General features: G+C 40.3%; 1 protein-coding gene across 1 annotated transcript in view; it reads right to left on the reverse strand.

The window, feature by feature from the left end:
- Positions 1–238: 238 nt before the first annotated feature.
- TECRL (trans-2,3-enoyl-CoA reductase-like) overlaps positions 239–26,015 on the reverse strand; it is a 61,657-nt gene continuing 35,880 nt past the window's right edge. The window contains exons 4-12 of the mRNA XM_008942242.1: positions 25,275–25,378; positions 13,371–13,486; positions 11,122–11,227; positions 9,329–9,401; positions 7,469–7,512; positions 3,716–3,773; positions 2,354–2,439; positions 1,890–1,935; positions 239–366 (exon numbers count right to left, since the gene is read on the reverse strand). Of these exons, the coding sequence (XP_008940490.1) occupies positions 239–366; positions 1,890–1,935; positions 2,354–2,439; positions 3,716–3,773; positions 7,469–7,512; positions 9,329–9,401; positions 11,122–11,227; positions 13,371–13,486; positions 25,275–25,378 (761 nt within the window). The remainder of the gene's footprint in view (positions 367–1,889; positions 1,936–2,353; positions 2,440–3,715; positions 3,774–7,468; positions 7,513–9,328; positions 9,402–11,121; positions 11,228–13,370; positions 13,487–25,274; positions 25,379–26,015) is intronic.

The raw sequence follows: 26,015 nt of genomic DNA on the forward strand, positions 1-26,015 counted from the left end.
TTCCCAATTAGCTCCATTACAGAAAATCTAATTAAATCATATCTTTTAGCAGGAACGAAGAATTCAAGAGCTACATATTTTCACTTAATTAAAAGCTCTTCATCTTGAACTGTTAATTTTCTGAAAAAGATATCCAGTAGTTCTTTCTCTGATCCACTTTGGTTACTGAATGAAATGGCTCATTTACTCTGAGTTAGCTCTTGAACTGTGTGCTTAGGCTCCAACTCTTGTGAAGAGCTTAGTAGATGATAGGAATCATAGCGGCTTTCCTCCGCACCTCTGGATAAAATCTCTTCAGGTACAGCTTGTGTTTCTTTTGGGCCCAGAGAGACATCTGGATGACCATCACGAAAGCAAAAATGCCAGCTACCAAGGGAAAAAAAGAAAAAAAAAGAATGGAACATGCGTCTTCTTGTAATGTCTGTTACTGTGAACACAGGAGTGTCTTATGAAAAAGTCTCTAGTCTGTTCTGTGGGCAGACATAAGTTGATTCTGCCCCTGCTGATACCCCATAGCCTGAGGCTCAGCCTCCACATCAGAAGTCACAGAGATGATGTTCACATCTATTAGACACACCCTGTATGTCCCATGACTCCACCATAAATTGTAAGGCCTCCTTGGACATGGTGCTGTCTCAACACAAAATTACCCATGGCTTCTCTCAACTATTTTTCTGGTTTCCTTTTGGCCTATAATATTTCTTTGTTTCAGCTTCTGGCTCCCAAACACAACAGGGAGCTGTGCTGTAACTTCCTGTTGCATGGAAAGGGAGCTCAGCCCTGGAGCAAGTAGGCAGCAGGGCATGAATCGATTTAGCTGCCTGGCAGCAAGGTCTCACAAAGCCTGACAACTGTAGCTGCCCAGGCCCCTGCTGTGGTTGTCAGGAGCCAGTAAGGAGTCCCTCAGGTACTTCAGCCCCTTCAGGCTGAGTGGCACTGAGTGGGAAGTGCTTTTACAGGTGCTTTTTGCAAATTCATTACCCTTTCTTCCTTAAAATTTCACAGCTGGTCAAGTTCTGTTTGGGACGGCTATAGCAAGGGTGGGTGTAGTGCATATGTTGCTGCTCCCTGCCCTCCTAAACACAGCCCTACAGTGTCCTCAAATTTTCAAGTAATTTCTATGCCAGAACCTAAAGCCCAGAAATGTTCTATCTTGTCAAACAAAATTAAGAGTTTCATTTTTGCATGATGCAATTTAATCCACTTTTGAAATTCCTTTCTTTTTCATTTGTAAACCATGTGGGTCTACTCTTTGCAAGTAGCTTTTATAGGTTTCTATTTTGGAACAGAAAAGTAATTAAAAAATGAATGTTTTGGAAAGCTTAGTCCCAGGGACCATATTTGTATGGGTATTTAGGTCTCTAAGGATGCAGGAAAGTACTAAGCAAGAGTTGCAAATGCTACTAAGCAGGCTGCTTTTACAGGCTAGCTGACTGCTACAAGCAAATGGGGAAATGCTACCAGGAATGTGTGCCTTTCCTCTCCTGAAATACTAATTACATCCATTTTCCTCTCCTTATTAGAATTTTTATTCGAGTTTTACAATGCAAAGAAATTTTCCTTTATGAAAATGATTGACTGTAAACCAAGTATGCTGCCTTTCTTTTTTTTTCCCTAAATTTCAAAGTCTATTCTCCTGTGGAAACAGAAGAAACAATATTTCACAAGAAGCAGAGAGCTGGTTTTGATCAAAAGAAGGTGTTGCAATAGTGTTTACATCCTCTGCAGCTTTCTGAGGGTAGCACTTTGAAGGTTTATACAGTCATGTCACAAGGGGAATTTGGTGGCAGTATCTCATGTGGTAGAATTTTTTTGCTAAATGTTAGATTTCCAGAATTCAATTCTGCAAACTACAATTTAGAGGCTATCTTCGTTCTTTTCACACTTACCTGGCAGGGTTTGTGTCATTACTGTGAAACTAATCCAAGACCCAACCTGTGGCAAAGAAAAAGGCACTCTTAATTGTATACTTCATGTAAAACAAAAGGGCAAGTTTTCAAAAGCTCCCTCTGGAAGAAGAGTGTGATTCTTGTCCAGGAAATGGGAGAGTAAAAATGGCTAGAAAGGAACCCTGAAGTGTGCTGGAAGGGGTGAAGAGATGGGTGGTAAATCCTTGGATCTCTGGGAAGTCTGTAGTGGAGGGGAATAGACACAAGATTCATAATATTGATGTGAGGGAGGACAAAGGTCTGGTAGAGAAACATTTGTGGGAGCAAGGAGATTCTGACATGTAGAATGTAATGATTGATGTCCAGAGGAAACTGCATGGAGGTATTGCAGATTTTTCTGCAGGCAAAGGTTGAAACACAGTAACCACCCACCCTTTCCATGGAAGCAGAAAAAGGTCAGGTACCTCATATGTATAGTTGGGACAGGATACCAGCAAGAAGAGCCATGTGAAGGGGTTGTAGGTTGGACTTGGAAAACATGCTTTACTTCCTTTATGAAAGGAAAAAGAAAGAAGGGAAGAAAAGCCAAAAGACAAAAACACTTTCAACACAGGGAGTGGAAATGAGCCTTATCACAAGGTGCCTGTGTAACAGCCATCCCCTTGACCAATGAGGACAACTTGCTAGAAAAGTTTCATTTAAATCTTTTAAGACAGCAAAAGATGTATTTATCCCAGTGACAGTGATGCTTAGGGAGCCATGCATCAGTTTTTACAGGAAGGTCTGGCATTTTCATAGGGTGCAATCTTTGTTTGGAGAAAGAACAGTTACTGAATGTGGACTAGCCAGCAGATGAGGGATCAGGGCACTCTCCTGAGATATACAGGATGCAGCTGTGTCTTATTCAGCCTGACTCGGGAGCATGAACCTGTCCCCTGTTGCATCCTTCATCCCAGAGCAGAACAGGAGAACAACTCCAGAGCTAACAGGATGGCTCTCTACAGCCACTGATAATGCTCACACAAAATGCCACATATGAAACACTTCATTCTGAAGCTGTGGCAACAGTGCTATCTTCAATACTTATAGACACTGAGAACATGGATGAATTATTCTGGTCTTGCCGCTTTTAAACTGATTAAGGCCCCTTTCAACAAACAACATAAGCACCCTCTTAACCACAGCACATCAAAAGCTTTCTAGAATAGGAACTGACTTCAGTGTGTGAAGTTGATCATACTGTGGTGAAGTATTTTCTTAAATTGGGTGTTATAGTGGAAACTACACTATTATTATCTGAAAATATATTTTACTTTCTAGTATTTATAGTATAACTTTTATTCTCATGGTACAAAAGGTCCTGAAAAGCTGTGCTTGGAGCAGCCTTTTAAGAGCAAACACTTGCAGTGATGTCTGTGTAGGTATTCATGTCTTTCTTTGTGTATTTATATATGTGTGTGTCTTTACATGAGATACATGTATCTAAAAACTCTGCAATCTACTTTAAAAATTTTTGAAACGTATTTTAAATTATATTCTCTGTTGTCAGCAGGATGCTTTAGAAAACTTCCCTGCTCACATACGTACTTAAATTGCAGTTGCGCCTAATTAAGATACATTTGTTATAAGCTAGGGAGAAACAACAGTGTTGCTAATATTTCCTTGCCACTATATTTATTTATAAGGTGTCATACTGATGGCATGATACCTAATTCATCTTTCTTTATTCTGTGGATGTAGATACATAAATTACTGTATACCAGTGGAAGATGGATAGGTTAAGCATACTTCACTCTTATATAGACAAACAGGAAACAAAGACAGACCTGAGTGATTTTGGTGAGCTAAAGCTACGTTGATAAAGTGATTTCCAGCTTCACACATCTGCAAGACATTAAAAACATATTTTCAGTTGTATGCCTAAAATGCTGTAACTGCATTGCAGCGCATAACCGAAATCCCTCTATTGCAACTTAGTCTCTGTGTCCAGAAAATATGTACTCCAAAATTACCCTCCCATGGGAAATATATTCTGTGATCTTGGTTAAACATAAGTGTCTAGTGAGCACTGTAGGTGCAGCCTGGGGTGAAAACCCATGTTTCAGCTCCATGGAGCTCAGCACAGAGTGGCCATCAGTGTGGTTCCATGCCCAGCACGTGTGACATGCTTTGCTCTGGGGAGACAGATGCTCACTGGGGTCTAAGGAATTTAGTAAGATACTTTTATAAGCTGAACATCATTGTCAGGATTTGGATTTAATCCAGTCTCCAAAGAAGCAGGTGAGAAGCTGACCGATTGCTTTGTAAAGATGTAATGAGCTTATGTGCCTACTCCCTACTCTCTTCCTGCATGCCCTTTCAAAGGCATTGAGCATAACACTCAGCTGTTGTTACACTGGTCACAGAGCACAGTCACCAGTTCTCTAGCTAAGTCATACAGGGAAGGAAAAATAGTGTGAATAAAGAGGTGGTGGCTCTCTGAAGGGCAGACTAGTTGGATGGACAGTAGTCAGGAGTTGGTAAATGAAGGGAACCAGTATTATTCCTGGTTCTGCTACTCTCTCGTTAGGCCATTTCCAGCCTTAACTAACCTCTCAAACTTGGTCTTTAATATTTAGATGATAGTTTAAATCTTTGGAAGAAGTACCATTTCTCATCACTTGATTATACAGCATGTATGTAGTACAAGGTGATTTCAGATTTGCTCATGGCTTTCAGTATTTCATCAATTGCAACTGTAGAATCAAACCAAATTACTACCCATATTTAAAGTGTGAAATGGTTGGAAAATACTTCCAATTCTGAAAAAGGAAGGATGTAAGTACAACAGCCTAATTTATGCTTTTTTTTCCTCCCCTCCTTTTTGAGGAAAAACAAAATTATACGTATATTTCAGACTTGGACTGGATTGAACTTTTTTTTAGTCATCTCTGGGTTTGAAGACTGATTTTCCCTCTCAAACTGAAAAAAAGCAGTATTACAAAGCTGTGGTTTCTTGTATCATCGTTCTATATTTTGAAAGGATGGAATAAAATTGAGAAATTAAAAAAAAAGGAAGACTGCTAAAAACTAGAGATGTTAACAGTGTAAAGTCATAAAATTAATACAGAAATGAGAAATACAATTGTAATTTTTAAAAGCCAATTCTGAACATAATCCATTGCAAACTTAATTTAAAACTAATTGAAAGGAATATGTAACTTCATTTTATATTAAAATGTGCCATTATCTGAAAGAACAATGTGTAGATAGCATTGCTGAAGAATTTTCCCCTTTTTGGCAGAGAGATTTCAGTGGGTTTTTTTAGGAAAGTTTAAATCAGTTCTATTAGCAAAGCAGTTTTTCTGCATGGATATGTAGTTATAGGTCAAATCCTGCAGTCCTTTTATGTTTTTTAATTACAACTAACTGGCTGACATCTATCATAAACACCAGATGTAAACCACTAAATAGCCAGAAAAGGAAATTCTATTATAAAATACCATAGCAGAAGCTATAATTCTAGCCATAGCAATAGAAGTAATTTTAATTTACGTACTTCCAATTATGAGCTAGGAACATGGGTTTTTTTTCTGATTACTATGATTTTAAAGAAAAAAGTTTCAAAGTTAAAACTGTTTTTGTGAAACACCGTACATACCGAAATGTGCAATGCTCACATTATTGTGCAGCAAAAGAAATCCACACGCTATAGTTAACATATTCTAAGCAAACCAAGCAAAGGGCATTTCTGCAGGGATTTTTATTGACTTACCTTTGACTCTGCAGCTGGACTTTGCTGTAATTAGCTCTTAAGTCCCTCTTTAGAAATGTGGCTGCTAATGCTCTGTATCAAGAAGTGCTGCTAAATGTAAGCTAGTCCTGAGTTAGTGTCTCAGATATAAAATATGGGGCAGTGGGGAACAGCAGAAAAAAAGCTTACCATATTTATGATGATAAAATATTGAAGTCTACATACTGTCTCTCCTCTTTATATTCCATGTGTACCCTACGATAAAAACATCCTTGCAAATCTGAGAGTAATTTTTCTAAATATGAGACTCTTTCAGAAGGGCCTCCTGACACTTCTCAGATTACTCAGTACTGTTGTTTACAGCAGCTGCAGACGAATACACTTAAATTGGGATATGTAATAAAGACAAGCCTTAAAAAACAGGAAATAAAAATCTTCCAAATATTTTATTCATATGTTTTAGAAACCTGTGAAAGTAGTTTCAAATTACTTTATTTTCTATGTTGCTGTTTTAAATTCATTGTCTGGAAACCTGCCAGAACAAGGTCTGAAAGGGAAAGGTTTTGAGTTTCCATGGGTACGAAGTTCTCAAAAGAGCTGCAAGAATGCAGACCACAGATGAGGCACTGATGCAGATCTGAAGGGAATGGCCATATTTTACTGAAAATATCCCCAACAGGACTCAAGTCTTTGCTTGATGGAGCATTTTCCATAAAAGCTATAGTGGGGCATTACCTTGAGGTAAGGAAGGATGTTTGATTTGAAAAGGAGGCTTTTTCTATGCAGAGGTTTCTGTGAGGACTAGCTTTACTGGCAGCACTGAATATTCAGGCAAGCAATTACTTGGTTTCAGGCAACCCCTGAGCTTGGGAAGGTAGGAGGCAATAAGGCTGTGGGCACACCACTGCCCACTGCTGCCACAACCTCCTGTCTCCACAGTATGGAAATATCACTTTTGGCTGTAGACCCCCACTGAGTATTTTGCTTCTCTTTGCTATACCTTAATAGAGCAGGAAAAGCTGAGAACTGCATAGCCAATCTCAGAGACAAACTGTGATCTTTAAGGGTCACGATTTAAGAAAGCATTCAAATATTGCTAAGGACTTGTTTGAACCCTTTTCTGAATAGTGTTTACCTGAAGGAGCCTAGATGCCTTACTGTCCCATCTTGCTGTTGTATTTCTGGAAACTGATCTGTATCTGATTTCCAAAGAGGCTGACTGCTTTAGCTACCGACTCATCCTTGCTTAGGCAAGTCAGCACTCCAAGTGCAATGCCCACAGAGGACAAAAGAGAATGTACATTTCCAGATGAGAACTTCTTAGTGAGCCTCTGGCTCACTCCAGTTATGCTCATTCAAACACCAGGTTTAGTAGTCTCAGCCGTTCTTCTTCACCTGTGCTTTCCCTTGCCTTAGCCCCCTTTGGCAGGGTTTGGTTTTGTTGTTTTAATAGCTGTTGAGGTTAAGTTATTCAGGGTATGCAGTATTTTGTAAAGTCTGCTTAGTATGTTATTCTTCTGTATTTTAAAAATTACAAGTTCCAACCTGTCTAAATGTTAGTATTTTACAGAATTATGAGTAGTAATAATGCCGATGATGTTCTCATGGCTCTCAGCTACAGTACTTCACATTAAGTTTTGTATAGGTAAACTGTACTAGGAGACTTCCTGGTCCAGAAACCTTAACAGATAATCACTAAATCCAGTCTAAGGACACAGGGCTGTGGTTATGATCTTGTATAAATATTTATATACACACAAATGCAGAGTGGTGTTACAGCATTTTGTTAAATCATGGGTTACTTCTATTCCACAGTCCTTAATAAAAACTTTATTTTTATGCTTACCAGAAAAGCAAGGGCAGCAAAAGAAACTTGTCTGTGGCCAAATGCTAGAAAACAGAATGAAATTAGAAATTGTATTTTACAGTATGCACATGGTTTGCTATGGATCAAATTAACCTAGTGCTGAGCAGCAGAAACACTTTCCTAGCAGGCTCTGCAGAAAGCGTGGATATTATCACACGCAGTACGAAGACAATGTAAATAGTAATGGCACTCCAGAAATGTCAGTGTCTTCAGTACAGATCTCAAGGCAGTTTTCACCTAACATTTTCTAGTATCTGTCAGCTTCATCTCTCCAAGTGCTCTGTCAAAGCAGCTGGTGGCAGTGAATTCCTCAGAAAGGCAAGGAGAAGGATGAAGTTATTGTCAGTGGCAGAACCAGGCCAGGAATCACAGCCTTATCCATAGGCACTTCTGTCCCCATGAGCAGAGAACCTATAATATAACTTGCCTTTTTTTTTCCCCTCGATAGTGAGGCTCTACTACATAGCCACTGCTTCACAACATCACCATGCAAGAAATGCATTTAGGTTTTGCAGTTCTTACCTACCTTTGCCTGCCCTCTCCTTTTTGGTCTGTCCCCAGACCACTATAGTGCTGTACCATGTTAATCTCCAAAGGTTTGCAGTTCTCAAGGAAACCATGGTCACGTCTGAGGGACACAACCCATATGTGTGAGCCATACTTCCCTTACAAGTCTCATCACACCTTTACATTTAAGAACCCTTTTTCTCTGGCCTGCACACAACACCTCTGTCAGGGCAAAGGCGTGTGCTAAAACTGCTCCAAACAACCCACACATGTTGACATGTGAGTATGTAGTTTCTGATCAGGTCTTCTCCATGGGGCCTTTCTCAGTGTGGTTTAATTTGCCACTCCTGCATAGCATTCTGCCACTACCTGCTTGCCTTTCCTTACCTGTCCCCAAAGCAGCCATCTCTGGATATGACTGTGGACTGGACAAATGGTTTCTAAAACATTTTTAGATTGCTAAAAACTGTCTAGGGATGTTTCAACATTGTTTGCAGCTTTACTGTTAAAGACACTCCAAATTTGACTCTTTCAATGAACCACATAATTTTGAAACAGAATCCTTGTGTTATTTTGAAAGTAAGTGCCATGCAGGAGAAAATTTTGATTGAAAAAGAAACGAGTAATTTAACTGAGCATAAATAAAAATGGCAAACCAAACCCTTTGATCCCAAAGCTCACAAATAAGTATAAGATACAGAGGAAAGGAAGGACTAAGGTGGGCAAGGAAAGTAAGGTAGCAGGAAACAAAACTGAAGCCAATTATGCCCAAAAGAAGCAAATGTTCAAAGAGTAAATACAATGAATAAAATCACGCAGTACAACAATAAAACACAATGAGAGAGAACAAAATGATGAATGAGATCTGGAAGAAAAAAAAGCAGGATTTTTTTTCATTGTTATCAGCAGTAGCTGATTGATTTTTAACAGTCTCTCACAGAGAAAAAAGAAATAAATCTTAAGTTCCATGGAAAGGATGTATCCTTAGTAAACAAATATCTCCTTCAATAAAATGCAGCCAGCTCAGGTTGGCTCCTGCATTCTTAGTACAAATATTGTGATGATGAGCAAAATATATTGATCTTTGTGATTTCTCCACTTGGCCAATATTTCCAGATCATAAAACTAGACAGGGATTGCCATTGCTGAACAGGAACAGCAAGAGTGCCTCCTGCACAACAATCTTCCTCCTGACAGCGAGTAAAGGCTAATTTCTGGACAGATTAGTCATATGATCCCAAGTGGGGCCATCTATTGATTTTGGAGGACTTAAGTTTGCATACAAAAAGCTTTTTGGAACCAAAGTCAGTTTTCTGTTCTGCTTATACATACATGGTGGCGTATATCGTGGGTGGTTGATGTAGTAGGCAATCCAGGAAGTGAATCCCCAGTAAAAGGCACAGCCCTGGAATGGACAAAAGATACTTTTCACTAGAAAGGGCGAAAAGGAAGTACAAACTATAACTGCATAAATCATTGTAAGTGCAAAACCCAGAAGATCACTGAAAGACTTTGCAGGGGCTTCCTGAGTCATAGAATGTAGATCTTGTTAAGATGTTATGAAGTCACTAAAAAAAAAAAAAAGGATGTACAGTGTAGATTGTTTTGTGTTGAATGTTTTGTGCCTGTTGTAGGAATTGATGTTTGTTTTCTCCTTACCTGATTCTAAAACTGAAGGGCATATTTCTCTGAGTTGTACTATTAAAAGTCTAGGGCTGCTTAACACAGCTGAGCTGTGCCATGTAAATAAAAGTGCTGTTCCATGAGCTGTTACTGTACTTTAAACTCAGCATTTCCAAGCAAGATAAAGCTAGCCAAGTAGAACAACTAAACCAGCGGAGACATTAGAGACCAAAAGTGAATACACCTAGTTTAACCCTGGCATAAAAAGGGCACACAGTTCCTATGAAGATGTTTGAGCCACACGCTGTATCTACTCCCATGGATTCAGCCCCACATCATCTTCTTGTTAAAAAGCAGCACCTCAGCTGCCTTTGCCTGGTGACTAAAAATGTGGTCTTGGGAAAGCCCAAGCAGAGTTAATGTGATGATGTTCTTGCCCTGTACAGGGGTCACTTTTCCCATCCTTCGTGCAAGGGAAAAACAAAACCCACCAGCCAAACTGAAGCCACCCTGGAGACTTGCTAAAGCCTTTCTGCGTGTCTAAGTTCAGGGCCTCGGCTCAGACCTTCTTGGGAAGAGCAGTGTGCTGGGACTGGCTACAGCTCCATCCTGCAAGTAGGGCTGCAGTCATGCAGTGACACTATGGTACATGCATCACAGACACGTTGGGACAACAGTAGCTGTAAGCCTTTACCTCCCACATCCATAAATCACTTTTGAAACGGCACTCTGGTTCCAAAACCGTTTAGTTGATCTTATCTTTTTTTTTTTTTAAGACTGTGTATTGCAAAACAATCTCTCTAGGTGTGTACCTCTTTACCTCCTTTCCAATTGGGATTGAGTTGAGCCCCCTGTCATGGCCATATATCTATGTCATTCGCTAAAATCTTAAATTTATTGCAAAACTTTTAAAGGGAGTGTCTTTGCATCACACTGAATGAGGTGGGGGATAGAGTGAGAGAAAATGAGCAAGATAGAGCATGTGAAATAAAAGAAACTCAGGAGGCTTTGGGAGACAGAAGACTTTAAGACAGCTCAATATCCTCCTTCCCGAGGCTTCCACTCACAGAAAGAAAAAAAAAAAATAAATTTCTTTCTACTTGCAATTTGATTTTAGCATCTTATTGCAAGGCCTGTCTCTTGCTCCATATTTATATTGCACTGTGGAAGTGCAGTGTGATTTCTGTCAGTATTCCTAGGTGTTGCAACAGCATATGTCATAATAAAATAGCGCTCAGTCTAAAAAATGTCCTGGACATGGCAATCAGCTTCTTGGGAGAATGAGCCAAAGTGGGCATTGACATGCAGGAGCTAAAATGGACATTGATTTCAGTTCATGTCCTTGGAGACATGGCCCTGAAGTTCTTCCTGTGTTCGTATTTTGACTAATCATAATTCCAGGAGCTAGAAAATAAATTATATTTTATTTTCCTATCTTCTTCCAAGGACTGCTTTGATAAGAGGATATTCTCTCTTACACAAAATGATAAACGTATTGTCACCTTTATCATATTTTTCAGAGGAGTGTGCCCTCCCGAAAACTTGTGAACAAATAACGTCTCCAGAAGATGTCTAATGTAGTGTAAACAATGGCAGAAGCAGGCCAAACTGGAAGACAAAAAAAAATAAAGAAATTAAGGTAAGCGAAAGATTGCTTTTTATTACTTCCCAGTTTAATGTCATAAAAGGAATACGGACTGATATTCCAAAACTGCAGAGTCACACTGAAACTGCTGGATTTAAGATATTGTCTTAATTGAAGCATCTGGCACCAAAGATTGATGGAATCATTTTCAGTGTTACACAAAGTTGCCTTAATTTTGCAGAGAAGCAACTTGTTTTTACTAGCCTTGAATTGAAAAGAACTCCTTGAGCTCTGGATGTGATACATAGACCTGCCAAGACATTAAACAGGACAGCTGTGTATACAAGCAGGCGTCTGCTGTGCTTTTCCAAAAGATGTCTCCCATGTTTTAATGCCACCTTAATGTTCATGTAGGATGTGTCTGACATTTAAAAACATTTTCAATATCTTCTGAATGGTTTCCTTGTCCTTTGCCAACTCGAGTAGCTGCGTGGAGGTAGTTTGTGTTTCATTTCCTTGTGGATGCAAAATGAGATTTTGTTGCAAAGTTAATCCATTCTGATGGCTTTTTTGTTACCCGTTACAAAGAAATGAGGTAATTGTTGTAGAAATTATTATCCTGATTCTCTTTTGAGGAAGATTATGGAACAACAACAGCCATTGCTCATTTGTTTCTGAGAATGAGTTGCAGCTCATAAAGATTGAGCTTCAGAAACAAATGTCAAGAGTGATTCCTGGTGGCATTTTATCTTGGTTACATTTACTGTACTACCAGAGCCCATCTCACTGCAAATCAATTATAAGACATAAAACATAGTTTTCAGCATGTGAAATCTCAAATACTTTTATTATGCATCTTGTATGGTAGCCAGAGTCAAAGATTAAACAATTTCAAAGTAATTAATTAAACAAGAGAAAGTTAAGAAAATTTCAAAACAACTGATGACTTATCCAAAGTCTGGAGCAAACTTCCAGCTTTGCTGAGTATTTTAAAATTAATTTGGCTTAGAATCAAGACCTCAGATGAACCTGGAAAGGAGTGGTCACTGCAAGGATTCTGTACATCTCTTGCCCACTTATAAGAAGGTAAAGGTATTGCTGCCTCTTCCGTGCTGCCAGAAACTCTCTTTTAAAATGTTGAGCCTCCCTAGCAGTTACCCTATACAGCTGCTTGCCACTTTCCTGTCTGTAAGTTTTTAATCCCTCCCATTGATCAGATCTGCTTTGTTTCTTCCAGAGTCCTTCAAAAGGCTTTGGAATGGCAGGGACTATCCAAGTTTGTAAAAAGCTGTCTTGTTTGGCTGCCCTCTCTTCATTGCTTTTTAACACGCTCTTGAGTTACAGCAGACTAAGCAGGTTGCATTTCCTTGTGGTCAGCTCCTGCTGTATTACATCAGAGCTGTTTTACTTTCCTTGTTAGCATTCCTGTTCCACTGATGGAGAGAAGCAAAGCTGGTTTACGCTTATATATGAGCATGTTGTTTATGTATGGCTAGATACAACTTGTGCTCTTTGTTGTTCTGTAACTGTGGCAGAGCTCTTGTATTTTTTTTGTCTCTTAAAAGTCTTTCAAAACTCAGTATGTTGCATATAACCCTGGGGGAAAATTGCAGTTTGAAGAGATTAGTTTTGAAAATCAGGTTACTAGTTCTGAATTCCTGTGGTGCTTCTTTTGAGTTTCTTGGTTGTTCTTGACCTGACTCATGACATGCAGACCTCTCTAAATTTCTCCTAGCTGTGCCCGGGTGAAAACTGGTGTGGGGATAGTTATCTGTTTCTGTGTTGGATGATGATGCCATGCATCTTATGAGTGGGAATATGCTGGAAAGAGACTAGGACAGGGACATCTGAAGTCTTGTCCTCTCTTCTGTCAGGCGCAACTTTGGGTTTCTACCCACTGTGTTTATTATTTCACCTTCTGTTTAGGCTGTGTGTCTAGAGTGCAAACTCTTTGGGGAAAATACTGCATCTCCCATTGTGACCAGGTACAGTGACCATTGCAACAAGGATCTCATTTTTGGTCAGGCTTATGAGTGCTGCTAAAATGCTAAACTGATATTGATAAGAAAAATCTGAAACTCCCACTGATTCTGTGACCAGGCATGCAGTCTCCAGCCCTCTGGCTCCCTATCCTTCAGGAAAACAATTCACACAAGTGTCACTTACTGAACCACTGGGTGACGAAAGTTCTTTGCACTTTCCACTTGATCATAAATAGTTGACAGACGAACATAAAAAAGCAGATATATTAGAAGAGGCCCAGTGTATTCTGTTAGAAAAAACTAGAAATGAAAAAGAAAATAGCTGTATCAGAGTAGGAAAGTGTACCATGAAAACCATGAAAAAAAAAAAATTCTCCTGTTCACAACACATATTAATCCTTCAAATGTCATTTTGGCTTCAATTTGAGGACTTAAATGACACATAAGGATTTTTCCACTGTCTCTTTAGCCACACAGTATAATCCATCTAGGAAATGAGAGAGGTTTCTGTGCAAAACATTAACTGAGTTGGGAATGTTTCATGGAAATTGGTGAAAATCACAGTTATCGCTTTATACTTTTGGCTGTACCATCAGATGCCTATTTGGAATCTAAATAACACTGAAAATCAAGGCTCAAAAGCTGAAGGTAGCTTGCTTTCTGCCAGTGTTTTTTGCAATTAAGCAATAAATCAGTTAAAAGCCAGCCAAGCACGACAGACACAAACATAGCCTTGAATCCTGATTGCTAGAAGAGTCATTTGGAAGGGAGGGATCATTGCCTGAAATGTGGTGGTGGGTGGAGGAGCAGGACCTGCCTGCCTGGTGTATGGTGCCTTGAGTCTTTATTCTGTGACTGAATGAGATTCCTCGCTGTGCAGGCATCAACAGAAGTAGCCTGCAGTGGGCAGACTGGGCAAGTGAGTTGCCCTTAACAGAAAGAAATAGTTTTGTCTCCCCACTGTCATCCCTGCTAGCCACAGAGAGCCAAGAGGAGATATGGGGACAGGGAGAGAAGGCAGAATTACAGCACTGCCATGGGCCACCTTCAGGTTTACGTTCTGGCTTTGCTTTGGTATAGCCTGTATTGCCTTTTGTCAGGGCACACTCTTAAGCTACAAACAGCTGGAGGAAGTAAAACATGGTTAGAGTGATGTGAGGTCTGGGTTTGATCATCTGTCCCTGCTGGAATGAATCTCAGAATAAAATGGAAATTATGTAGTCCTACATGTTTACAAGGACCAGCAAGTGGCAAATAATAACTCAAGTACATAGTGTTGCTTAAGGGATAATGGTTCATAACTAATGGGCTGGAACTGCTATAGAGTTGTAATGGATAAATACCTGTGGTTTAAGGAAGCGACACTGAATTTAGACTACCTTTCTCAAAAGTGGCATTTGGCAGGAATTCCAACTTCCAGTGGGCTGTTCTAATCACTCTACAGAAGAGCTTTGAAACAGAAAGGTTTTTGTGAAGAAATACACTGCAGTTAGGTTTTCTTCATTTGGAACCCCCCATACCATTTCTTTTCCTTTATTACAGCAGGAAACTTTTTGAAATTTCAGCCATTCATAGCAGGACTGTCTTCAAAAGTAACAGTCTTAAGTGTTCTCTACCAAGGAAATATCAAATTCTCTTTTGTTCCACGTGACACTATGATATCCGTGCTCCTTCTAGACTCTGCATGATCCCAGGAGCAGTTATGTGTCTGTGTGTATGAAAACATTTAATCAAGGAATATCTAAGAGCACATATTGTTGTGGAACACACCACAGTCAAGGTGATTAGAATTTAGTCTTTCATAGTAGCCATATGGTTCTATTCCTAACTGTGAGCCAACTGTGTGAGGCACTCTGCAAACACTGCAAGAGGCTTCCACTATTGCACCCTCATACGCTAAATATAGACAGTGGTGGTATAAGAGATGGAGGTGTAGATAATATGGTCTAGGCAGGTCACTGTAAGAGCTTGGAATGAGGTGCTTTCTTCAGTGTAGCTTTTCCTCTCAGCCGTGACTTGCACCACAAAATATACCCATAACTGCCAGCTTTTGCCATCTGTTTGGCGTGAGCATATTACAAAGCTGCCAGGAAAAGTTTGGCAGGACTTAGCACCAAGTTGTGGCTACCTGTTCACTGCATCAAGTGTTCTTCCCTTAACCTATGGCTGATTTTAAATGCTGAAAGAAGAAGGAAAGCTTCAGGATTTAGTAAAAAAATCCAGTCTCTATTTAACAGCCAAAGCTACCACCTACAAGATACCTGAATCCCTGTGACTGAGTGAGGAGATGTTATTGATGTCAGAGGTGGGATGCAGAGACCACCCCCCCCCCATCAGAGCAATTCAGAGAAGCAGCTGAGAGCATCAGCAGCAGCCTTTGAGTTGGGGCTTGTGGAGGTGAAAAGAATCAGCATGCTCAGGGTGCTGTACAGGGCTAGGGACAAGGTCCTGTCTTATGTGTGTCTGTCATATCTGACACAAAGCTTTAATAGCCCGTGTGGAGGCAGGCGGTCCAGGGTCAGCTGTGAGATTTGCAATCAAAGTAGCTATTGTCGGGCAGGCAGGACTGTATTTATCTGACTTGGTCATAACTGCTTCACACCACTGTAACAGTTAAGATCAGTAGCATTCTGTTTTAGAGTATGAGGTTCAATTGGTGTAGTGGGTTTGGTATTTTTTTTTACAATTTAGATGAGTTTCAGCCTGATTCTCTCTGTTGCAACTCCCATACTGCAACCTCTGCTCTCCTTCTCTGACCCACTGATTTTAAATTCATCAGAAATGAAAAGTGAGTTCCAGAAAGGCAGGTGGGGAAAGTGCTAAAAACCCCACAAGTTCAAGCAGGTGGAAGGGAAAGTGTCTTAAATTAAGACAAAATTGCAATCAGTACTAACCATTGGCAACTGAAGGCAAGCACCATTCTTTTACTATTGATTCTCCATGAATATATGCAATTAAGCCTACTTAGTATGTTTATACTCATCCCATAGTTGACTAATTGCTGGGCTTGAGGAGTTACTAGTTGTGTTATGGATCAGTTCAACCTATTGTTTTTAGAGATACTCAAAAAAAATAAAAAATCACTGAACACTAGTTCCTGCTAACATATCCTGTGAAAATAATAATCACATTTTAGACAACACCTTGGAAATAATAATGTTGTAGCTTGTATTTTCTGGACAAAAGAAATACCATTTCATGTTTCAAAAAAGCGATCATTTAAAACACAGAGCATTCCTCTTCTGTAGAAACATAAAAAACACTCAGTATTTAGAAGAAAATTACTTTTTCTTTACCATCTTGTAGGCCTGCCTAGATTATTTTGATGTATTTGGTGCAGCCAAGTACGATGGTCCATAGTAAACACAAAGACCTTTTCTTGCAGGAGCATTAGAGCTCTATCACAACATGCATGGAGCAACAGAACTTAACTGTTGAGCTTATCATTAACTCCCCAAAGAAAGAAAACAGGAGATTGACATTTTTTTATCCCCATCTGTAGACTCTATTTCATATCTTGCACAGTGCCTAGTTCTCTTCCCTTCCTTCTCTATATTGTATAGTCTATATAACTCATTCTCAGTAGTATAGTGAAAGTATATGTTCTTGAATCAAACCTTTCCTAGGCATGAACACCATACAGGCTGCTAAACTCAAACCTCTTTAACTATCTCAGTTATCACATCACTGGGGACCTGATTCAGCAATACCTAGACTGGAAACATCTACATAAACAACAAAACGAATATCTGAAATACGTCAAAAGAGAGATAAAGTAGGAGTCTCCATCATTCAAGAGATGATGAGACAAATGGGAAGACAGTACAGAATAGCTAACTTGCAAACCAGCAAGGTATCTCATCTTGCACAAGCCAGATTGTATTTGCTTCTTTCATCTCTATTCAGGTGCTCATGCCACTAATACCTTGCTGAACTCAGTAACAACCAGGTCAGGAACTATAATCCCAGAATTTACAAAGCAGGGGGTATATTTAGGGAGATAGGAATGCTGCAGAGGTGAAAGGAACTCTTCAAAGGGAATGTAAGGTGAATTTCCTGGCTGGTAGGGGCAGCTGGCATAGTGCCTGACACCATCCCTGCGGTCTGCCACGGGGAATGGAAAGGTTTTGATGTGAGTTACTAGTACCATGTGTACTGGTTGGGAAAAGTCAGGAAAGGGCAAAAGGAAGCTATAAAGAGAGGGGGTGGAGTGGAAGGAGTCTGGAGAAAATTCAACAGAATCTTTATAAATGAACATCCAACAGATTAGCAATCTTCACACAAGGGCATCAGCTAATTCCTCTCTGTAATGTTTATGACATGCCCTTCCTGTAATACTGCACAACACGCCCTATCTTGTATCGTGTTGCCTTTTGGCATGGTCTCACATTATCTCATTTATGACAAGCTGCAGAGCAGAGCTGAGGAAAGGCCATACAGCCTTTTCCATACTGATCCCTTCTTGCAGCTCTTTCCATGCCATGTAGGGGCAGTTTCCCAGTTTATCGGTGCTGGTCATGATGCTTTCCCTTCCACTGCCAATGGGATATGTGGGTTCAAGCAGGGGAAGCAGAGGGCATGGTATGAGGATAATACCTGCAGTACAGACAATGACTTTGGGTCATTGCCTGAAGCTCTCAGAGCAGTAAGAGATACAAAATAGTAACTGGGTAACTTTGATGGAAAAGCAGCTGTAGTACATAAATTATTTAATGGACAGAGCTTAGTTTCTCTGGTAAATGTGAGCCAAAGGCACCAGTTTCAGATCTGAGCCAGGGTCAGACTGAGACAGTTTGTACTGCATAAAGAGGAGGATCTAATGAGAGCAGACAAACAGACCATTGCTATGTGCATGTGCACAGAGAGCTACTGGGATTTCTCAGAGATCCAAAAGAAACAGGCACTTGAACCTCCCAAGTCCCCAGATCACATTAAACTTAGCATCTAACTACCATAGACTCCTTTTACAATCCCAGCCTTAAGTTCTCTTGAGCTAATGATCATTAAGACACATTATTAATTTCTGAAGTAATTTCTACTTCATATGTTTTGCTACCTCATTAAAGGCTATATAGTTACCTGGGGAGGATGACAGCATCATTTTAGCAGCATTTCTGAATCCTCTTAAAAAGTTTTGTATTTTCATGTTCATAGAAATCCACAGCAGCAGCAGCTTTGCATCAAGTGGAACAATTCTTAAGGGCTGCTTGAATATTCAGTGGGTTTTGTTCCAGTTCTTATGGAACTGGCTAACCCATTCTACAAAACTTAAACAAAGTGCACAGGGCCACCTGGAACTTCCCTTGCTGGGACAGATTTTGTAGTGCCTAAGAGTCTAAGAATATTTCAGACTGCAGCTCAATATTTACTGTAAATACCAGTGATAAGGATGGATTTGCTGTAGGATTTTATAGGCAAATTGCAGCTGACTCAGGCCAGCTTCAGGAGCTGGGGAGTGAACAGTGATGGATGCTCTTTGTCCCTGAGCCAGGCCTGTGCTCCCTCTGGAAAGGGGAGGTGAAAACCCAGCTACCTCCTGTCTCTCCTCTGACAACTGAGCTGTCTGAAACCAACAGTTTGGCATCAGACTACTTCATTCTCTTGACAAGATTTTTCCCTGAGAGCACAAGACTGTGCATGTTTCTTACTCAAAATATTCTTACTTATACACACATGTAACATACATTTGCACTATAGACATTCAGAAAAGCACTCAAGTTCTGTTAGTAACTAAACACCAATGTGAGTTCATATTTGCTGCCAAATCTTTACAGGGCTTTGACAGAATTTTGAAATCTGCCATATAATGTGTAACATTTTAAAATGTGTATTTATCATCTGCTATACAGATACCTAAATGAAATAGAGTTTTTCAACAGCTGCCTATTACTAATAACTTCAACTAGCTCTTTCGTGGTGTTTTTCATCTAGAAGGCTCAAAACACTTTGCAAATAGGGAAATATTCTTATTTTCTTGCTGCAGATCTGGAAACTGAGATACAGAGAAATTCAGTAACTTGTCAAGGTCACCAGACAAGGTGGGAAAAGAATGATAAAGGGGCACCTGGTCCTCCCAAATATGGGTTCACTCTCTGGTTCACTCTCCTCTTTGTGCTCTCCTTATCCGCCGTATGGGCTGGGGCAAAAATTCCCCATACAAAATAATTTTGCCAGACTTATGCATTCTAGAGGGACTCAAATTTCTCAAATTTGCATAGATTGACAAATTATCAACCTCCTAGTTACTCTGAATACAAATAGGAAAGGCTCTACACTTATCAGCAACATACACCAAGTAATTCTTTGTTCCTTAAGCAGCAGGAAGGGTTTAAGCATAAAGCTGTGTATAGCTGAGAGAAACAGCTTGTTTTGTTTATGCTTACTGAATTCCCTCTAACTTCTTTTTGCACTTGAAGTGGTAAAAACTCAAGGGTATTACTATAAACACTCATGCATAGATTCTTCAGCCTGTACTGGGCTCAGCAGCAACTAAAACATTCACCCCTCAGAATTAATTTTCCTAGTAGCTCCCTGACTGCCTTTGGTCCCTGAAAAATTGACATGCTGGTGTGGTTCATCATGAGCTTGTGGCATTTGCTGCTGAGACCAAGAGAAATTATTGCAACACTCTTTGCCTTATTAGAAGCAGCATCTGAGGAATCCCAATCAGCCAGCTGGGCAGTTTCAGAGAACTCCTCTTCCTTTTTATCAATTGACTTCATGCCGCCACTGGGCAGTAACAAAGAGCCAAAAGTATATGTGGCCCAAGGAAAGGCACAAGAAATGTAAAACCATGGCAAGAAATCAGGCATATGCAAGCTGTTCTCTCCTGATAACCCTGGAGGTTGAAAGTTATTAGACTTAATTAAATGAGAAATAAGACCAATCTTGCACGTGTATTTTGCCTTTGTGAAAAGTAACAGTGTTTTGAAAGTTCATAGCATATGACTGGGATCAGCTCAAGACTTGGCTACCTGTACCAAGATAGGGCAAACCTTATTGTGTGTCCAAGCAGAAACCTCTGCCAAGGGCAAACTGTTAGCTGTAGAATGGAGGTACTTTGCATTGCAAATAACTGTATCTGGAAAAGGTCCTGTAGAGGAAATAGTGACTTTTTTATTTCCTGGAGACCATCTTCCATGACAAAATTATCTATTGATCTAAGAGGCTTAACAACGAAAAAAGTTTGGGTGTTTCTCTCTTTGGCACTTTGTCATAGTCATTCTTAAGCCATACAGATTTATGCAGAATCACATGTTCTCTTTATTTGGCACTGCTGCTAAGTTTTCCAGGTACCCACAATCCCCTGAAAGTGTTACTCAATTTGTAGGGCCCTGTCCCACATCTGTTTGAATTGTCTACATAATATGCAAGCAGTGATATATATCTGCTGAGAAATACATTCTGTGACATTCTCTACTGATACATCCTGTAGATCCTCATCTGCTTCTTTTACCTTGATCTCAAATTTTTTTCCTAAGGAACTCGTATGAGGTTTTTTATATTTATATTCTTCATTATGGCCCACTGGTTTTCTGGGAGTCCCAGCCTTCCCACTCCTTCAAATTCCACAAATCCTGTCTCTTTTTCTTCTACTGTAATTGTCTATACTTTCTACATCCCATTGAAATGTTATAAACCTTTATTGAAGTCTCTTCTTCCATTCCCAAATTAGAGAAAACATCTTAAGTTGTTCCCCATGGGAGGACCAAAGCTCACCTCAGTATAAAGAAGGTGGCGAAAATGAGTTTGCAGCAGTGTGGCTGCCTCTTTTTCAAACCCATCAATACTCAAAAATTGCTTTGTATCACATTCATCCCACAGATTTCATGGGATTGTTCCACATCAGTGAGCTCTGCCAGCCACAATCAGAGCAAACTGGACCTCCCACCCACATCTGCAAGACAGAAAAACTTTGGTAAGAGTGCACTGTGAGAGTATGAGGAGAGAATCACACTGACTGAACACTGCCTTCCCCCCAAGAGAACAGGCACACCTCGTTACCACTGCAGCATGCACTTCCCCACCACGTACACCTGCTATACAGTACCACAGGGCTTCAAACATAAATCTCTTGGCTTCTTGTTCATTTTCCACAATGTCTAACTTGGTAATAATTTTGCTTGTCAGCCAGAAGGGAACAGACCAATTAGTGAAAGCACGGATTTTCAGATTTCAAAGATGTTCTGGGGTTTAAATAAGTATTAGTCTCTACATTTCTAAATGGAGCAGAATCTTTTTTTCATTGGAAAATTTGAAATGTAGCAGTTCTGCTGCCAGCTTCAGTATTTTAAGGCTCTCAGGAGTCAAATATTTAAGCAATCCCTAATTTTAAATCTCAGTTACAAAAAAATATTTACTGAAGTACTGTGTTTCAGGGTTAATCTTAGGAAATTCACAGACTTGGAGGTAAAATATCTTTTTCACAGTTCTATGCTATTTTCTCAGTTCTATTTTAATCCTTTTGGTAGCCTGCCTAGGTAGCAACTAGACAACAGAAGGTGATAAATCAGAAACTGCAATCACTGCTCAAATGAGGAAAGCTTTAACAGAAGTCTGAATTTGAGCAGGAAGAATGGTTTTCTTTTTCCTTTTGAGTACAGCAGCAGTATGCATTCTTAGCAGTAAAATGCCAGCCATGTTTCAAAAAGTCATGTGCCATATCACATAATATGTAAAAAGAGGCCTCTGTCAAACATGCTTAGGTCCAAAATTGGACAGAGATTAAAAATAAAACCCATCATTCCATTGATGGGAATTTCAAACACCCCTGGGGGTACAATCTTTGCAGGAGGCATATAGAAAAGATCCGTAAACTCAGCTCCCATTAGGATCTCTGCAATATCAGTCAGCAAACCTCAGCTATGCCCTCCAGGTAGGGTAAAGGAATGGGTAAATCTTGTGCAGAAGTAAATGATGTGTTTCAGATAATATTTGTTTTATAAAAAAGAAGGCAGAGTAAGAGAGAAAGTTCTAGCAAAATCTATGAAACTAAGAAACATTAAATTGCTTTCTGGAAATGATCTTTGAGAGCCTCCCCTCTTCTAAAAGAGTCAGATGAAGTTGGATTTCTACCCACATTATCCCAGGAAAGGGCCTCATTCTCAAAAGAGCTTTGACAATCAATTGCTCCAGTAGAGGAGAACTGCAAATCCCTCACACCAGTTTGTCCTCTGTCCTCCCTGACAGCAACCCATCCTCTAGAACCTGCTCAAATCTGGTCAGCCAATCTCTGAGCTGTGGTGTAACCTATGCCCAGGGGATGTCTGGCCTTTCACAGCACAAAACACCAAAAATATCTCGGTCACTGTCCGACCATATTTTAAGAAGGCTGAGGAAGAGAAGGAAACACTCTTCCTACCAAGTGGCAGCCTCCCTGACAGAGGGACCTAGTAGGCAACAGGAGATGACCAACTCTTGAGCCATGAAGGTAGAGTGTGACAAGGAGTCTAAATCAGAGACTATGCACGCTCCAAAAGGGAAACTGAGGTTTCTTGATTCAGAAATATGCTCCTAGACTTGAAGATCCAAACCATTTGTTTGGAAACAGACAACAGCATCATTTTTTACTTTACAATATGCCAGGAGAGGATACTGCTCCCAGGACGTGTAAGTGGGTGCTACTTTCCCCTTTTAAAAAGCACAGCTTATTGACTTTTTGTAAATTCCCAGCATTGGAGGTCCTAGTGTTCTTGATTCCGGAGTGGGCATCTCAGGTGTGATCTCCAAGGAGGTGAAAAAGCCCAAAAGACTCACCTTTGTGTTTAGTTTTCCCCTAGCCAGATCCATGCCCAATACATTGACCTCTGAAGGACCAACATATTCCAGTGGGCTTCTGTGTCTGTTTTTGGAGTCCAGACCTGAATGTGGCCCTTTGTACCTCAGTTATCATTTCGCTGATAAGATAAGAATATTTTTATTGTGTGCCTTGTTTATCTAAATGTCAGCCCTTTAAATCAGAAGCACTCCTCACTGTGTGCATAAATGTGATAGAGCATCAAGGGAGATGGGAGAACGGGAGCTCTAAGCGCAGTAAAAACGGCAGTAAAACTATACATCCTGTGTACAAATGCATCCTTAATTGCTATTCTTAGAACACAATCTTCTGTGAACTTTTTCTCTATTTCTATAGACTAGTTATAATAAAAATCTCTTGAGTATTTAAATGATGTGGCTAGGGAGATTTCTTCCACTGAGAATGGAGACAACTTAGAATATGAAACAGAATGTGACAAGATGAATATTCAGAAACTCGTGGAGTCAACTTTGTGCACACACAGATTAAATCATAAAAAAATGCCTCTAACTGCAGTATCAACGCCTAGTCATAACTGCACTATTTATAATGGGATATTAAGTTTTAGTTATGTTACTGTCTTAGGCTACATAAACCACCAGTAAGAGAGAGAATAAATAAGATTCTTGCAGATTACTTAATTGTAGCAAACAGGAAGCTGCACTAATCATAATTTTGCTTTGCAAGGGAATTCCACAGTTGAAAGGCGGTAGGATAGGTTTGGGGGGAAAGGGGACCCCAACTAGCATTAATTAATATGGCCCTAGTAGGCATTAATTAGCATGGGGTCAGTGAGGTAAAGCCTCAGCCTTGTAAACTCGCAGACCTCTACTGAAACAGGTAGGTTGCATGGGGTGAACTGCTCTAACTCCATTGAACTTTGTCACTACCTGGGGATTTGGGTCTGTTGTTAGAACTAGGAAGGATAGACACAGGTTGTGTTCGTGTTCATAGAGGCTAAAGCCTGCCAGAGCTCGTGCTGCTAGGGTCTGTCCTCTTCCCTGGGGAGAGAGAAATGCACATGAGCTCAAGCAGGTGAGATGGATATGTGACCCAACAGTGCTGATCCAGGAGCTGACTCTTCCCAAAGTCAAGGGCTGTTCTGGCCATAACATCTGTCTTGAGCTTACTATTTAACAGACAAGGAGATGCAGAATAGCATGTTAATTCTAAGTGTCTTATAGTAACGCTTCCTAGTCCATTGTGACTTACCCAAGGGAGGAATCGGTACTAACCCCTGCAAGCTGCTTAAAGACCTGACATTCATAAGCTCCATCCACACAGGCACAGCAAAGGAAGGACAGTGGCTTGTCTGTGGGTTTTGTGGTCACCCCACCTGAGCAGCATGGGAACTGTGGGCTGCCTGAGGTAATCTAATAATTTGGCCTACGGCCATGATGTCAGTTAACAAAAACTCACTTCCTTCACTTACAGGAATTGCAAGCAATTGGCAGTTTGTTTTCCATTGCTATGAATAGTCTTAGCATGGATTTTATGGCTTTTGGAAACTGTAGTTCTGTCTTATTCATCTTTCTCACTGCAGAAATTGGGAATCTCAGTACCCAGTATATAGAAGAGGGCTATGTGTTACTCCAGCTATTGCAACATATCCTAACTACAGCAAAAGCTAGGTCAGCCTAGTAGTGAGACTACCTTCAGCTGCAACACCTATGCCTGCTGCAGGATGTTGGGAAGGTCTCTTCATCTCCCATTCCTTCACTGTCCTTTCAAATCCTTCTGCTGTCTTCTGTCCTTGGGCTGTGAAAGAATTCAGTCTTTCACTTCCTTCATCTGCAGATGAGTTTAGAGTTCCCACAAGCCCATTTGGGTGGAACGTGCTGCCTCTCTCCTGCCACCCTTGACCTTCCAGGAGCTGCTTACAGGAAGATAACAAGTCCAACTGAGACCAGAAGTAAAAACAGACCATGGTGCTACCTATAGCATAATACAGGTATTGTTGGGCATGGAGAATGCTTTTGCTTTACAAAGATATTCAGAAGTTTTGGGACTCTTGAGCCTGGCTGAGCATCTTCTGCCTTGGTTTTAAGACTTTTTTTTTTTTTTTTCTCCTTGGGTAATATTGTTATGTCCACCCTGTAATCTTTAATTGGATGTCAGTGTTAGCACATTGATAACTTGGTTCACTATCCATTTAATTCTGTTTTGATTGCAGATAAAGTAATTACACCATCTGACATAGGGAAGGACAGGGAAGGAAGTTGGAGTAATTTTATGGTAAAACATATTGTACATTAAGATGTATCGCACTGATTGTTACAAGGACATACTTACTGTGGTCCAGCCGACCTGCTGACCCAGGTCTGTAAAATACAGTGTAATGATGGAGGAAACAGCAAGGCTTTGAATGTTAATGGAATCCTTCAAATAGGGCCCATCTGTGATGAAAAACGGGAAAAGGAGATGGCATGAACAACAGGCATCCTCTCAGAGGCTCAGCGTAACACGTAGGGTGCCCTGTTAATGGTCAAGGTGTAGGCCCAACTTGTATTCTCATTTATTAAGTTCACTTGGTACTTATTCTCCAGGTCAGCAACTCAAAGCATTTCAATGAGAGCTATTCTCCTCTCATTTTAACAAAAGCATTAGGCTGACATGACACTGGGCGGCAATGCATAGAAATTGTAACCATGCTATCTCTGTGAATCTAGACCATTAGAGACATGCCATGCAATCACACAGACAATTTCATAGAGCACTTTCTGTTCTGTCTTGCAAGACTAATGGGAAAGTCAATGTGACGCAGTATCTCCCTCACTGATATCTTTTGCATTCTCAGGCTATTTTACAGTAGGCGGTACTATCATGATGAATGTAACTTCTTGGGCAAAGGCCCCCAGTTTCTTTGCAAGCTCTCTGACCCAGGCAGGCAGCTGTGTCTGAGCATTACATTACTTCTCACAGTATTCTGGGGCATCTGCTTCTAGCCCTGATGCACTTCGAGTGTACAGGCAGAGACATAAAATGGCAATCTCTGGTTCTCCTTCTTTTTTTTTTATAGATGCAATGAGCTGC

This window comes from Merops nubicus, unplaced genomic scaffold (assembly GCF_000691845.1).
Source record: "Merops nubicus isolate BGI_N331 unplaced genomic scaffold, ASM69184v1 scaffold10476, whole genome shotgun sequence".
Classification (NCBI taxonomy): domain Eukaryota; kingdom Metazoa; phylum Chordata; class Aves; order Coraciiformes; family Meropidae; genus Merops; species Merops nubicus.